The 13,916-nt window shown below is 61.9% G+C and overlaps 1 protein-coding gene across 7 annotated transcripts in view; it reads right to left on the bottom strand.

Moving 5' to 3' along the window:
- The window catches only part of POR (cytochrome p450 oxidoreductase), a 38,174-nt gene that overhangs the window by 23,784 nt on the left and 474 nt on the right, over window positions 1-13,916 (bottom strand). The window contains exons 2-5 of one of the 7 annotated variants that reach the window (XM_083806111.1): window positions 12,977-13,378; window positions 12,466-12,616; window positions 10,393-10,655; window positions 2,948-3,085 (exon numbers count right to left, since the gene is read on the bottom strand). In XM_083806111.1, the coding sequence (XP_083662237.1) occupies window positions 2,948-3,085; window positions 10,393-10,655; window positions 12,466-12,616; window positions 12,977-13,378 (954 nt within the window). Of the gene's footprint in view, window positions 1-2,453; window positions 2,602-2,947; window positions 3,086-5,033; window positions 5,163-10,392; window positions 10,656-12,465; window positions 12,617-12,976; window positions 13,379-13,916 lie in introns of those variants that run through there. The other 6 variants (XM_083806113.1, XM_083806114.1, XM_083806115.1 and 3 more) reach the window with 6 other exon arrangements.

Below are 13,916 nucleotides of genomic sequence, written 5' to 3'. Positions count from 1 at the left end.
AGGAAGGTGCCTCCCCAGCATAAATCCAGGAGGGGTTTTTAAGCCCCCCAGCAGGGTCAGGGACACGCACACGACTCGGGGCTTTTGCTGAGACGGAACGAACCAATTCCTCTTGCCGTGCAAGGCCCCTTCCAAGCGGGCCTTGACACACCGGCCCAGACATTGGCAGAATTTCTATTTTAGGCACGAGACAGATGCGCAGCGTGCATCGGGCAGTTTGGAACTGAAACACTGCGTAGCTGGGCGTTCACTGTCACGCTGGGGCTTTTTCTGGCCAGTAGGTCCCCGCCAAGGACAGCAGAGCAGCTGTGAGAGCCAGGAAGAGAACAAGAGGAGCGGTTCTGCACCTTGGCCCTCGGGGCGTGCCACGGTGGGGCTACGCAGCGAGCGCAGGACGCTGCACCAGGGGACTTGAGGCTTTATGGAGTGAAATCAAACTTGCCAAGCTGTTGTAAAAGCCCGCAGCCTGGAAGTGCTGAATCCGTACACTTCCCTTCCCCAGGGGTCTCCCAAGCCCTGCACAAGGACGGGAGGCACCTCACTGGCTCAGGCACTTGCGCGCCGACTAACAGGAGCCAGCGCAGAAAAACGAGCACGCAGGACAGCAAAACAAGCCTGCAGGATTAGGGGATAAACAAAACCTGAGACTGGCAGGTAAATTGAACTGCTCTGCTGACTAATCCTGCTCCCCAGCCTTCCCTCCCAGGGCGTCGTGCCACACGGGCATGCTTTGAACAGGGAACAAGGGCCCCAGCGCTGCCAACACCTAGAAGCTGGGACAAGACTACAGGAGGTGCAGGCCACCCCTTTGCCAAACACCACGGGCACTCCTCAGCCAAAGCAGCTGCTCAGGGAGCTGCCCTGCTGAATGCCAGGAGCACCACTCACGCACGTGTTTTGCGTGGTTCAGGTCCTGCCTGCTGAAAATGCTTTTGTGATGGGAAGGAGGCTGCTCACAAGCACCACGTTCCCTTCTGCAGGTGTTGTGCCCGACGCTGCTAAAGCCAGAGGTTCAGTGACACCTCTCCTGCTCGAAACCAGCCGGTTGCTCACCCCGTGCCCACACTACACGAGGGTACGGGACGAGACGTGACTTCACCCGAGGCTGCTACGGGAGGGGAGCCCCAGGGACGGGGCTGGTGGCCGCAAACCCTGACCTCTTCCACCAGGAGAGCTCAGATGACAAAAGCCTGAAACACTGCTCTTGTTTGGGAGGTTTGCTCTGAAACAAGCGGCTGGATGAGCATCAGAGGGACGCGGCTAAAACAGATCCAGCAAAGGTTTGAGATCCGTGAAGACCTCTGATCGGAACGGCGTGTTTCAGGGGTTATTTATTTACTTAAAGAAACCAGCGCTGTTTGTACAGAACCCGAACGTTTTGTACTCCCCTCCGTAGGGTGGAAAAGGCAGCGTTCCTCTGGGGATGTGGAAGCATTTGGGACATTACGTGCCCACCTCCTGCACTGCTGTGAGGGAAGATGTTACTGCGCGGCCCTTGTACGAGGCCATGTCACTGCCAGCCCCGTGGCAGCGCAGGGCGAGAGCTGCTGTCCCGGCCCCAGACGCAGGTTTCACACCTGGTTTTAGCATTAAGGGCGTGCAGGACCCTTCATCCCTCCCTGCCCGGCACAAGGCCACAGGACAAAGAGGAGTCGGGCAGGGAACGCCCAGGGCACAGGCTGAAAGGCGATCTCACGCTGTAAGAGCCACAGCCCCCCGACTCTGCGCTCCCCCTCCAGAACAGCCAGCACAAGCAGCAGACACCTGCCACACAATTGTCCCTTCCCTCTGCACGCCCGGCTGCTCCTCGTACCCCAGGTAATTGTAGACACGGCCCCGTTACACAACCACGGCTTGCACAATCCTCGCGGGCATTTTAGCAGCTTCCTCCTTGGAAGCTTGGAGCTAGCTCGAACCCAGAGGTGCCACGAAGCCACGACAGCAGGCCAGCAAGTTTCACAAGCAGTCATTCAGCAGGATGAATTCAGCCAGTGCCACCAAGACAGACCTACCAACCCCCTGAGCTGCTTACCAAACCTTCACAGCCGCCTGGCACAGGCAGAGAGATTTTCCAAGGAGGAAAATCCAGCCCCATCTTTAATTCTGATCCTCCCCGTTTCCTAGTCCATACGGTGAAAGGAAAGGAAAATTAATCAGTAATTCTGCTTAATTCCTTGCGAAGGAACAACTGCGGGCACAGCAGTGGCCAACACCTAAGCAAGAACGCTTTGATAACCTGCCACCAGAGATCAAATTCAGCTGCCCTTTGGACCGGTGGCCTCAGAGAAGCCACCAGAGCTCCGGGCACTCCTGCCCCGCTCTTTGAGGACTCTGAGCACCAAGCAGCCCACAACTGACCCGAATGTTTACTTGGGGCGAAGCAGCGAGGGCTTACGAGCAGCCTGCCATTGTTTGCTCTGTTATATGAAATTTCAGACTCCGCAGAAACCAACCTTGGCAGGAATGCACCGGGCACCGCGGAGCTCCTGCCTCACGCCCAACAACGGCGTGTCCGCGGCGATCTCGGCGCCCGGATCAAACGATGGCGTTGGGAAAGCGCCTTATGCAAGTTCTGGAACTGCCTTGTTAAAGGGAGCAGGGCTCACGTCAGGCAACAGCACAAAGTCCGGTGTCACCAGAGGTAACTGCCGGCTGGTTTGTTCCTACAGGGGAGAAAAGGGATGGGGAGGAGATGGCAGGAGCACAGGCCTGAGCGGGGAAGTCTTTTGCCCAGTCCTCGAGGACGGAGCGAGCGTTCTCTTTGCTGCAACTCAGCAAAGGAGAGAGTGGAGGTCTAATCAGGTTCCAGCCCACACGGCTCCACTTCTGCCGCAGGTGAAGTGGGCAAGGAAACCACCACCCCCAGCTCGTGCTGCCAGCCGTCCCCCCAGACCCCCCAGCACCCAGAGGTGCTCCGCGGCCTGCGGGCTCAGAAGAAACACGTTACCTCGCTCCCACTGCTCCGCGAGCAGGCGCTGACGGCGCCCACGAGCTCCAGCACGGAGGGCAGCGAGCAGCACCAAACGCCTCCCTCGAGAGCAGGACAGAGACTGGCTCGGGCGGCCCCGTCGAGCTCCTGCAGCTGCTTTGGAAGAAAGCAAAACAGAGTTGCAGAAACCACTCGCTTGCTCAACCCCGCGCAGGCACCACCCCGCGGATTACTGATTGAACGGGAGGCGGCCGCGAAGCGATGACAGAGCAAGAGCTTTCCCTCTGAGATCTACAGAAAGAGATTGTAAAAAGAGATTTACGAGCAGAACGGGGCTCCGTGCAAGTGGCAAGCCAGCGGGGCGGCGGCAGCTCCTCCTTCCTGCCCGCCCTGCACCCCGTTCTCCAAGGCTTTTACGCCGTGGGATTAGGAGAAAGTGCCCAGTGGTGCCACCCGCCTTCCCGTGGTGCCGCTTTTCCCTCCCTGCCTTTTCCCAGCGTTGCGGGAAAGTGTTTTACACACACGGCTCTCGCGCGGCACCACATCCACGTGCGACACGCAGGGCTCCGAAACGAGACACCGTGAGCTGCGCACACCCCGGCGCCCGGCAATCACCCAGCAAACGACCCAACCGAGCACTGGGCCAACACGAGGTGCTCGGGGGGGCCCGGCTCACCTGCAGATGCCAATTTCACTACCTGCAGCAGGTGAATTTACAAGCGTGCCCTGCACGTGCACAACAGGCCGTCGGGATTTCTCAGAGACATACAGCAAAGCGAAGGCCGGCACGCTCCCCTCCAGCTAGGGAAGGGACGTGCACGTGCTGCTCCCCGCTGCGGTCACCGTAAAGCCCAAACTGGGGGGTGAGATGCCCCCACGACACCGGCACCGTTTTACTTTCCGAATTTCTAAGCAGAGACCCGACCCTTTGCGCTTTTTTCACTTCTCACCAAGATGTGCTGCCGGTTTTTAGAAACGGATGCAAAAAGAAAATCCCGTTTCAGTTTCCCAGGCCACTGAGCCGAGGCAGAGACCCTAAGGGACACCTTTCTCCTCCGAGTCGTCACCTCTCGTTATCTATCAAATCATCACCCATCGTTATCTGCCCGCCTGCTCCGAAGGCTGACTCAGGGCAAGGCGGCGCTGAGCACTGCTGGGCCCAAGCAGGCTCCGGGCTGCGCCGACTCCCAGGGGACTTCCCAACATCAGTCCCCGTTCGCTGGCTAACGACCAGGACCAGGACCAGGACCAGGACCAGGACCAGGACCAGGAGCCTTCCTCCTCTCCCGCTCAGCATTCCCAGACGCGGGGCTTTCCATTATTCCCCCGACCAGCCCGTTCCCTAGGGGGATAACTCCACTTCTCAAAGCGAATCCTCCGGGAGGGCCGGGAACGAGCAGCCTGCTGCCGCCCCACAGCCGAGGAAGGCAGACGGGAGGCAGCAGCACCCGCACGCGGCGGAGTTTTCGGGGGGACGCCGGGGTAACTGGCTGCAGGAAGGAGCCCTCGGAGGCTTTCGGGGAACAGCAGCCCCTCGGAGGGGGGAACCAGGTAGGGGAACCCCACAGGGGGGAGCCCTGACCCCTGGGAGCCCCCCAATAACAGGGCTCAGCTCACCCCAGGCACCCCAGTAATGGGGCCGCATCGCCCCAGGCACCCCAAATAACGGGGACCCGCTCGCCCCAAGCCCCCCAATAACAGGGCCGTGGCTGCCCCAGGCCCCCCAGTCACAGGGCCCCGCTCACCCCAAGCCTACAAACAACAGGGCCCCGCCTGCCCCAGCCCCCCAGTAACGCCCCCCCCTCCCCAAACCCCCCAGTGACGGCTCCCCGCCCACCCCGAGCCCCGATAACGGGGTCCCCCTGCCCCCGGCCCCCCCATACCGGGGCCCCGCTCACCCCAACCCCCCCTCAGCAGCCCCAAACCCCCCGATAACGGGGGTCCTCTCGCCCCCAGCCCCCCAACGACGAGCCCCCCCTCACCCCAACCCCCCCAGCAGCGGAGCCACGACCCCCCCGGCCCCGCACCGGGCCCCCTTCACCCCCGGCCCCGCACCGGGACCCCCCCGGCCCCACAGCGCCCCCCCCCCCCCCCCCCGCCTCACCTGCGCCCCGCTCTCCCCCGCCCGGCCCGGCCCCGCCGCCGCACGCAGCCCGGCCCGCACCACCGCGGCCCCGCGCGGGGGGGGGGAGGAGCCCAGCCCCGCCCCGCCCCCGCCGCGCAGCCAATCGGGGGCGAGCGCGCGGGCGGCCCCGCGGAACTTTTCCTCCCCCCCCCCCCCCGTCCGTTCGGCGTTGGTACGGCCCCAGCGCGCCGAGTGGGGAGGGGGGGGTGTTAAAGGGGCAGGGCGGGGGGGTGGGGGCATGGAGGGGGGACGGGGGGACACACGGACACCTGCGGGGGGGCGAGGGGTGGAACGGGGGGGACAGACAGACAGACAGACAGAGGTACGGGGACACGTACAGGCGTGGTGGATATACCACGCCCAGCACCAGATGCGTACCACCAGGTACAGGCGGACAGACGTGTGGGTCTGTAGGGACACGGACAGACGGACGGATATAGGTACGGGGACATAAGGACAGACAGAGGTACACGGACGGACAGACAGACACAGGTACGGGGACAGCTACAGGTATGGTAGATGTACCATGCCTACCGCCATATGTAGGTACCACCAGGTAGAGGTGGACAGACATGTAGGTACATGGACGGACAGACGGATACAGGTACGGGGACAGACAGACGGAAAGATATAGGTACAAGGACAGACAGACATAGGTACGTGGACAGACAGACAGACATAGGTACATGGACAGACAGACAGACATAGGTACATGGACAGACAGACATAGGTATGTGGACAGACAGACAGACATAGGTACACGGACAGACATATAGGCACCTGGCATAAAGACAGAGGTACGTGGACATAGGTACAGGTACACGGACAGACAGACACGTACCTGGACAGACAGACGCAGATGTAGGTACACGGACAGACAGGTATGTGGACAGACGGACAGATGCAGGTACACGGACAGACGGACAGGTACCTGACATAAAGAGACAGAGGGACAGGCACATACAGCCGTACAGGTACACGGACAGACACGGGTATGTGGACAGACAGACAGACGGAGGCACGCGGACATACAGATACAGGTACACGGCCGTTAAGGACAGACGCAGGTACGTGCGGACAGACAGACGGCCGCAGGGACACGGCCGCACGGACTCGGCGCCCCTGGTCCGGCCGCAAACCCACGCTCCTGGGGCGTTTCAGCGAGGCTCCCGGGGAAAGCTCGCCTCGCTGCCACCGCAGTCGCTCAAGCGGCTCCAGAAACGCCTCCGGCGGGGGAAATTTCACGACCTGCAGCCCGGGACCCCGGCTGCGGCAGGGCCACCGCTCCCTTTTGGGGTTTTCTTTTCCCCCCGCCGTGACCGCAAACCCCGCGGGAGCGCTTGGGTGACGGGCTGGGCTCGGAGGGTGAGCTGCCGAGACAGGGCTGCGGGAGAGGTGCGGGGGCATCCTGGGGGGGATTTTGCCCCAGCAAAGCGCCGCCGGAGCACAGGGTGTAAGAGCAGAGGTCGCCGAGGTGCCTTTTGGGCCCCGTAGCACCCGCCAACCTGCGAGTACTGGAACGGGGCAGGGCGCTCCTCCTGGCTGCGCCGCGAAGCCCTCTGCCACTGCTGGACTCCTCCTGGCGTCCCCGAGGGGCCACGGCCCTGCTGCCACCGCCGTATCGCCGCTATCGGAGCCGATAATGCCCACGGGGAGGGCGCAAAGTCCGGGCGGGTGAGCTGGGGGCACCGAGGAGAGGCAGGGAGCCCAAAAGCTCCGGCTTCCCGGGCACGGCGCCCCGAGCGGCCCCGCGGCGGCGGAGGGGTTGGGGACCCCCTGCTTGGCGGAGGGGGCGAGCAGGGGAGCGGGGCTGCCCGTGGGTCACCCGGTGCTGGGTGACGGCACGCGTCGGCTTTGCCAGAAGAATAAGGAGTTGGGGAAGCAGAGAAATACAGAAACGTACGTACGGGAATGCAGGCCGCGGGGCTGCTCGCAGGGGGACGGGCAGCAACGTCCCCCCCAGCTCAGCTGGCTCCTGCTCAGAGCCGTCATCTCCAGACAGCTGAAACCTGCCGGTTTCACACAAAAATACCAAAAAAGATGCTCGGGACGTCGCTCAGCAGCGCCAGGAATCCCGCCTGGGTGCTCCAGCTGCATGCCAGCACTTCAGCCATGGCCGCAGCCATCGCCGCCACCCACCTCGGCCTCCCTCGGCCCCTTCCAGCCCCCACCCCGCGGGCATCCCCGCTCCCGGCACGGCTCAGAGCCGGAACCGTGCTGCCCGGTCCCCAAACCGTCCTTCTTCCCCCACGGCGGGGTGGAAAGGCAGCAGGGAAGGAGCTGGGCTCCGCCAGAACACCCGTCCCGCTGCCCCGGGCGCAGGGCAAGCACCGCGTCAGCTCCCGGTGCTTGTCCCCACGCTCCTGTCACCCCCTGGGCACAGGGGGGTGACCGAGGGGCTTTCTGGGGTCACGTCTCACCCCGCTTCCAGGGCAGAAGCGACCCCGAGCTCGGAAGCAGTGCCAGTTGTACTGGGAACGCACCAGGGGCGCAGAGTAACAAACCTTGGGAGGCGGCGTGTTCCCGGGGGCAGCCATCGCCCGCTGAGCTGCAGTTTTATTGATTTTTAGGGGGAAAAAAAAAGGCAGAGAGGAAAGGAATAACTTCAGTTCTCTGTCTCCCCTCCAAGGAAGGGACCCGGTACTGCAACTCGCGAGCAGGGACCCCATCTGTGGGCTCCACGCCAAGCAGATTTTTACCTCCCCCTCCTCAATCCCACTCCTCCTTCCAGCCTTCAGCCGCGTTTGCCCACGTCCCATCCCGTCCTTTCCCCGCAAGGCCGCGGAGGAGCCTCGTGGCAGCACGGGAGGCTTTAGGGCTGCTCCCTGCTCCCTCACACGGGCACGGTTTGAGGGCTCGGGCCCCCCTCACCTGGGGAAGGAGCTCTGCTGTCCCGGCCCCACGCCGCCAGCCTGGGGCTGCTCCTGCTGCTGGCAGCGACACGCCAGCGGCTCGCGGGGAACATTTCCTTTCTCCCGCGCCACCCATGGCACAAAAACACTCACTGGAAACCACGCCACCCCTCCGACGGCTCTGCAGCTGAGGAAAGTCAACCGTTAAAGAGTCTGAGAATAAAAATTCCAAGTCCCACGTGCGGCACCGCCCTTCCCCAGCGCGCATCCTCCGTCACCGGGCACTCACGCAGCTCGCGCCCCACACACGCTCGCCCCGCAGTCCCCAGGGGACTGAGCCCACCCCAAGAGGCCCGGGCCAGCTCTCCCCACTTGAAAGCAAACCGGGAGACGTGGCGGTTTGTTTCCGGGCTGTATTTCAAGCTTTCAGCCTGCAGGTACACGACGCTGCCGGTCCTCGTCACCCCGCTGGGCTCTCCGCCCGTTTCTGGAAACAGGAGCGGTGAGACGTCGCGGCTCGCAGGAAGGCTCTCGCAAGGCAGAGCACCAAGGCACCGACCGGAGCGGAACATCAGCACCTCAGTCACCTCCAGCAGCTCCTTCCTGGTGTCAAAAACACCCTTTTCCAGTTTCAGACGAGCACCTCGTCCTGTCGTTGCTCCCCGCTAAACAACGCGGTTGCTGGCAGCAGTCCGGGAAAAACAGGACCACGAAACCAAACCTGCCCGAGACCCCAGGGAGGGGGGAAACAATCGGGATGGAGCCGGCCACCAACTCCAGTCCCCCCCCCTCTGCAAAGCCCCTGCCCAGCCCTCGAGCCTCCACCTCTGCGAGCAGCTTCAGACGAGCACGAACCTGAGGTCCGCGCCCTCGGCCTTCACTGCGGTCACCCCGAAGCAAGGCCCTGCGGGGCCGCACGTCATCGCGGCAGAAGAGCTGCCGGCACGGCAGCTGTACGGCGCCACGGGGCTTCCTCGGGCACCCGAGACGGGGGAAAAGGGAGAAAGAAAGAGGCACGCGGGGGCTTTGGGGCATGCAGCCGCCGGTGCTGCCTCCTACCTGCGCTCCTGGAGAGCACGGAGGAGCCGTGAAGAGACAGCTCAGGCATGGCAAGATCATTCCCCGGGGCAGCGAAGGCACTTCAGGCTTCACCTAACACTTTTTGGTGTTACTTTTTTTTTTTCTGAGAATAAACCTCTAGGCAGCTACTCAATGGCAACAGCTGAGATCCCGCCTGGTTCACAGACGGAAAGAGGAGATTCCTCCTGGGCACGGCACGGCAAAGCAGCCGCCCGGTGGGAAATAAAGCCCACCAGGTCCCACCAACCCAACCCCACCCCTCCGCCACCAGCGCCACACAGCGCCCCGCTCTCCATCCCTTGCTGAGAGCTCCTCTCCCACGCCTTCCCACCCACCTCTGAAGGAAACAGAGGAGGGCTGTGCTAGTACTGGGGGGCCACGCGTCTCAAGCTGAGCGGTGCGAGCGCCCCAACGGAACAGCATCGTTCCAGCTCACTCTTATAACCCGCTCTCAAGGTCCCTCCAGCTCCTCGGATTTACGCTGGCCGCACAAACGGCCAAAATCCCCCACCGGAGACCCTTACGCTACTCTGCCTGCGCCGGGGCTGCCTTGTTGACGAGCGCGGGCGAGGCGGGCCAAGGCAGAGCTATCAGTGATCCTTCAGGCACCGCGCTGGTGCACAGGCTGGCCGCACTATGGACCCGCCAGCATTTAAGAGCTGGGTTCAGGGGGGCAGAAAAGGGCGCTCTTTATTCCGTGACACTCAGCCCAGCCCTGGCTTAACAAACCCCCTACAAGGCTGCTCCCAGGGGAGAAGTCACCGGCAGAACGGTTACCTGTGCCCCTCCGCTCAAATACTACATTATAAACGAAGGCGTCCATGCTTTCCCCTTCTTTTGGGCCCTACCTACATCGTACCTGTAAGCAAGGAAGGGGACCGAGAGCCTCGGTGCAGGTGGGACGTGCCCCGGCCCTGCGGTGCGCTTCCATCCCCCGTTAGCTCAGCACTCTGACCGCTGGCTTCGGCCTCTGGCTCAGGGCAGGGAACGGATGCACCGTAACCAGCGGCGGCGTGGAAAAAGGGGTGCGAAAAACAGCAGCGAGAAAAGACTCTGAGAGAATGAGAGACGCAGAGAGGCGACACAGCCCCCACCTCCCCAGAACACTAAAAGAGTATCAAAATTACAAAGGAAACAATTAAAATAACCCATTCAGCTAGTGTCAGACACAGCAAGAGTGCCAGCAACGTGCTGCCGCACGAGCACCATGTGCGGTCCTCCCATGCCGGAGGAGCCCCGCTGCCTTCGGGAGGCTCAGTACAGCTGGATCCTGGAAAATTCAGCCGGGACGGGCGGCGCTGCGGCTGCTGGGCGCCCCGGGGCTTGCTGAACCCCGGCCAGGGGCTCCAGGCCCGCGGGTGCCTGCGGTCCGGGCGGGCACACGTGCTGCGGGACGGAGAACTTGCCTGGCTGGCAGCACTGTCCAGGAGAGGCTCCGGCGTGGGTCTGGACGTAAAACTCCCCGAAGGCACCTCCGGCTTGGGAGGGGGAGGAAGGGGGGCCGTATCCTGCCGCAGAGCCGTGCCGAGCCCCGTCGTGTCCCCCCGCGTGGCTGTGGTGGAAGCCCTGGCTCCGAGCGGCAGCGTGCTGCGGGGGGAAAGCGGGAAGAGCCGGAGGCGAGGAGCCGCAGTAGCTTTGCGTGGGGTACGCGCCTGGCGGAGGGGCGATCCTGGGCAGGAAGGAAAGGGGAGGTTATTGCACAGCCGGCGCTGCCTCGCTGCTGCTGGAAGCGCCCCGGGGGCAGGTTTCCTCCTGACCGGAGCTCACGAAGGTCACTGCAACCCACCAGAAAGGTGCTCCTTCTTACAACAGGAAAAATCCCTAGTACGAGCAGCGTTTGGGTAAAAATAGGGATATCGGTCACCCGGGACAGATGTGCCCACTCCCAACCCGCAGAACAAGCGGGGCTTTAGCCCTAAATCTCTTCACGCAAGGAACACGCCAGCAAAACCGTGAGGTTTGGCTTTACGAGGCCTCACAGTTTCCACGCACATCCCCCCTGCCTTCCGCCTAAGCTATTCAGCAGGAGCCGCAGCTGCTGAGCATCATTTATCGAGAGCCATAAAGGCCCCTGGTGGAAGCAGGAGCCCAGGGTAGAGAGCAAAAGGGAAGGAGGAGGAGAGCTACAGACGAAATGAATCATTCAGAAGCAAGGTCTAGGAGCAGCCTCTGCCAGCAGAAGGCGTGACTCACGCTGCCGAAACGCATCAAGCAGCCTGGGAGCTGAAGCCTCAGGGCCTTCGGGAGCACGGCTCGGCCCACGCACGCGCTACGATGGGCATCGAGGCGGCATTCACACAGGCTGTGACCACCAGATCCCGACGAGAACAAGGGCCTGGCTCACGCTGGGGGCTGGGAGCTTGGGTTTGTTCCCCCCACAGCTCCGTTTGTGGAGGCAGGCGCGATGCAGAAGGCAGAGCCTCCTAGGAACGCCTTCTGCCTGCTGGCAAGTCGGTGCCTGAAGCTTTCTGAAGCTTTAAAACATGCTCAGAGCTCGCACTTGGGAATAAGGATGGAAGTAATAAAAATTAAGGCCCGGAAGCAAGCACCAGACTTGCACCTAAGCCGCAGAGACATGCAAACCGAGCTGCAGAAATGGAAACATCCCCGAAACGCCTCCCCACGCCCTGCTCAATAGTGGGCGCTCAGACTGATCAGACTGGGGCTCAGTCTGATTGCCCCGCTGGATCTGGGTGCATGCCTCCTGCCAGCAGGGCTCTGTTCTATGGCTTCCCCTCGGGTGAGGGTAGGTGTAAACACTTCAGGATGCCTTACACTGAGGCCGTGGCTTCGGCAGAACGGGGAATTTAACCCTTCACAGAGAAACGTCCTTCCTCTGTGAAACTCACATGGCTGGGGGAAAAACTGACCTGCATTTCTGAGCTTTATAACGTATAAGGGAGTTCTCAGGGATTGCGATAGACACAAAATTAAAATAACTCCCGAACATCAACCCAAGTCCCGAGGTTTCTTTTCGGTAAAGCCGTCTTGTTTGACGCTGACCACGAGCACTGGAAGGTGGCATCTTCAACTTCCAACGCGCCGCTCCTGTAGGTTTGGACGTGACTAACTTCACAGCGCTGCCAGCAGGCGAGGCGGGGCAAACACAAATAAAGATCACGCCCCAGGGCGCAACAGGGCCAGGAACGAACAGCAGCAGCGGCCCTGATGTCAGGGCAGAGCTGCACGACTCCACCTTTGCGTCAGCCACGTTACCTCCGCGTGCGTGCACAGCGGCCTCGCAGCAGCTGAGCAGGTCTTTCACCTCGGTCTGGCTTTCCCCGACAGATTTGCCGTGAGAGCACGTTACTCGCAGCAACGTCACCGTTTTGCCACCCGGGGCCAGCGCATCCCACGCTCCCACCCCTTTCGCGCTCTCGATACGAGCGCAACAAAGCTTTAAGGGTGCCCCGGTGCCACCTCACGCCTCGGAACTTCTCTACACGGCGAGAAGCTCTCGCGGGAGCTCCCGCACTTACTTGATGCTCTCGGAGGCTCTCCTCTCTGCCAAGGACCCCGGGATGTATTTCAGCCCCGGGACTCTCTTTAGCAGGCTGAAGGGGAACAGCCGATCCAGCTTAGAGCTCACCGACTCCGGAATATCCAGGCAGAAGCAGTAGCCAAGCCCATCTGAAGCCAGCAACACGTCAAGGAGGCCCACGGACAAAACGTGCTCGTTTCTAACACGGCCACGCACCATCCCCCTCTGGCCACAAACCCATTCTCCCTGCAGAACTCTACCTCGTGCCACCCCCACAGCCCACCGCCCTCCTCAGCTCCAGGACCTCTGCAGGCCTCGAAGCCACGAAGTGGAAGCAGAGGGCGAGAGACGAATGCGGAGCTGGGCGTGCTGAGGGCAACTAAAGCCGGCGAGGGCTTAGCAGAGAGAAGAGCCCAGGAAACGCCAGAAAGCCACAGCCACCAGAACTGCAGCAGGCTCACCAGCAGCGATCCCGCGCTGCACTTCAGGGCTGGGCACTCAAAGGATACAGGCTTCCCCGACCAGAAGCCCACTGATGTTACCGAGGAGGGAGGAGTGGGGGATAAACCACGCTACGCAGAGCAGAAACCACGGCACCAGCGCCACCGGCACCCTAACCCCGAAGAACAGAGTTCTCTTCATCCGCGAGCGGGTGGTCGACACGCCCAACATGGCAAAAGCTACCGGCATGAACCCCTTGGGGCCTTCCACCTCCGACACCCTCGAGACGACAGCCTCGAGCAGGAGGTACAGGAGGGCGGAGAGGACGGCGAACAGGACGGTGAGGAAGCAGTGCTTGGCGGTGCCAACGTTCTTCTCAAAGCTGCCTGCGAAGTACCAGACGAGAACGGCCCCGCAGGTCAGGGATATCAGGTCGTCGTAGCTGAAGACGTAGGTGAGCAGCCTGTGGACTGAGCACAGCAGCACGTCACAACGGCAGGGACAACGAGGGGTTTGTTTTAGCCACCAGAAGCTGGATTCCTTTTAACCAAATCTGGTCAGCTGGAGCAGAGGGAGACCGAGCCTGCAGAAGTCATCGCTTTTTGTTCTATCCCGCTGCAGAAGAGGGGGAGCTTGGGGCCTTTAAAACCAGGAGTAAATAATGAAACACTGCTAAAAGGAGAGCTGTTGCAGGCACTGCGCACACGGACTGCCTCTCGCCGCTTCCTGGGATGGTGACTGGAAAAAAGCGACGGTGTCTGCAGTCAATTTCAGTGTCATTAAAAGAGACGCCAGGAGATGTGGAACCGTTAAGGTTGGAAAGGAGCTCCAAGATCTGGTCCAACCGTCCCCCTACCACCAATGTCACCACCAAACCACGTCCCCAAGCACCATATCCAACCTTTCCTTGAACACCCCCAGGGACGGTGACCCCACCACCTCCCCGGGCAACCCGTCCCGGTGCCCGACTGCCCTTTCTGAGAAGAAACGTCCAATTTCCGACATAAA

The sequence above is a fragment of the Anser anser genome, assembly GCF_964211835.1.
Source record: "Anser anser genome assembly, chromosome: 20".
Taxonomy (NCBI): Eukaryota; Metazoa; Chordata; class Aves; order Anseriformes; family Anatidae; genus Anser; species Anser anser.
The sequence above is the reverse complement of the archived record's forward strand: the minus strand, read 5'-3'. Positions and strand labels throughout refer to the sequence as shown.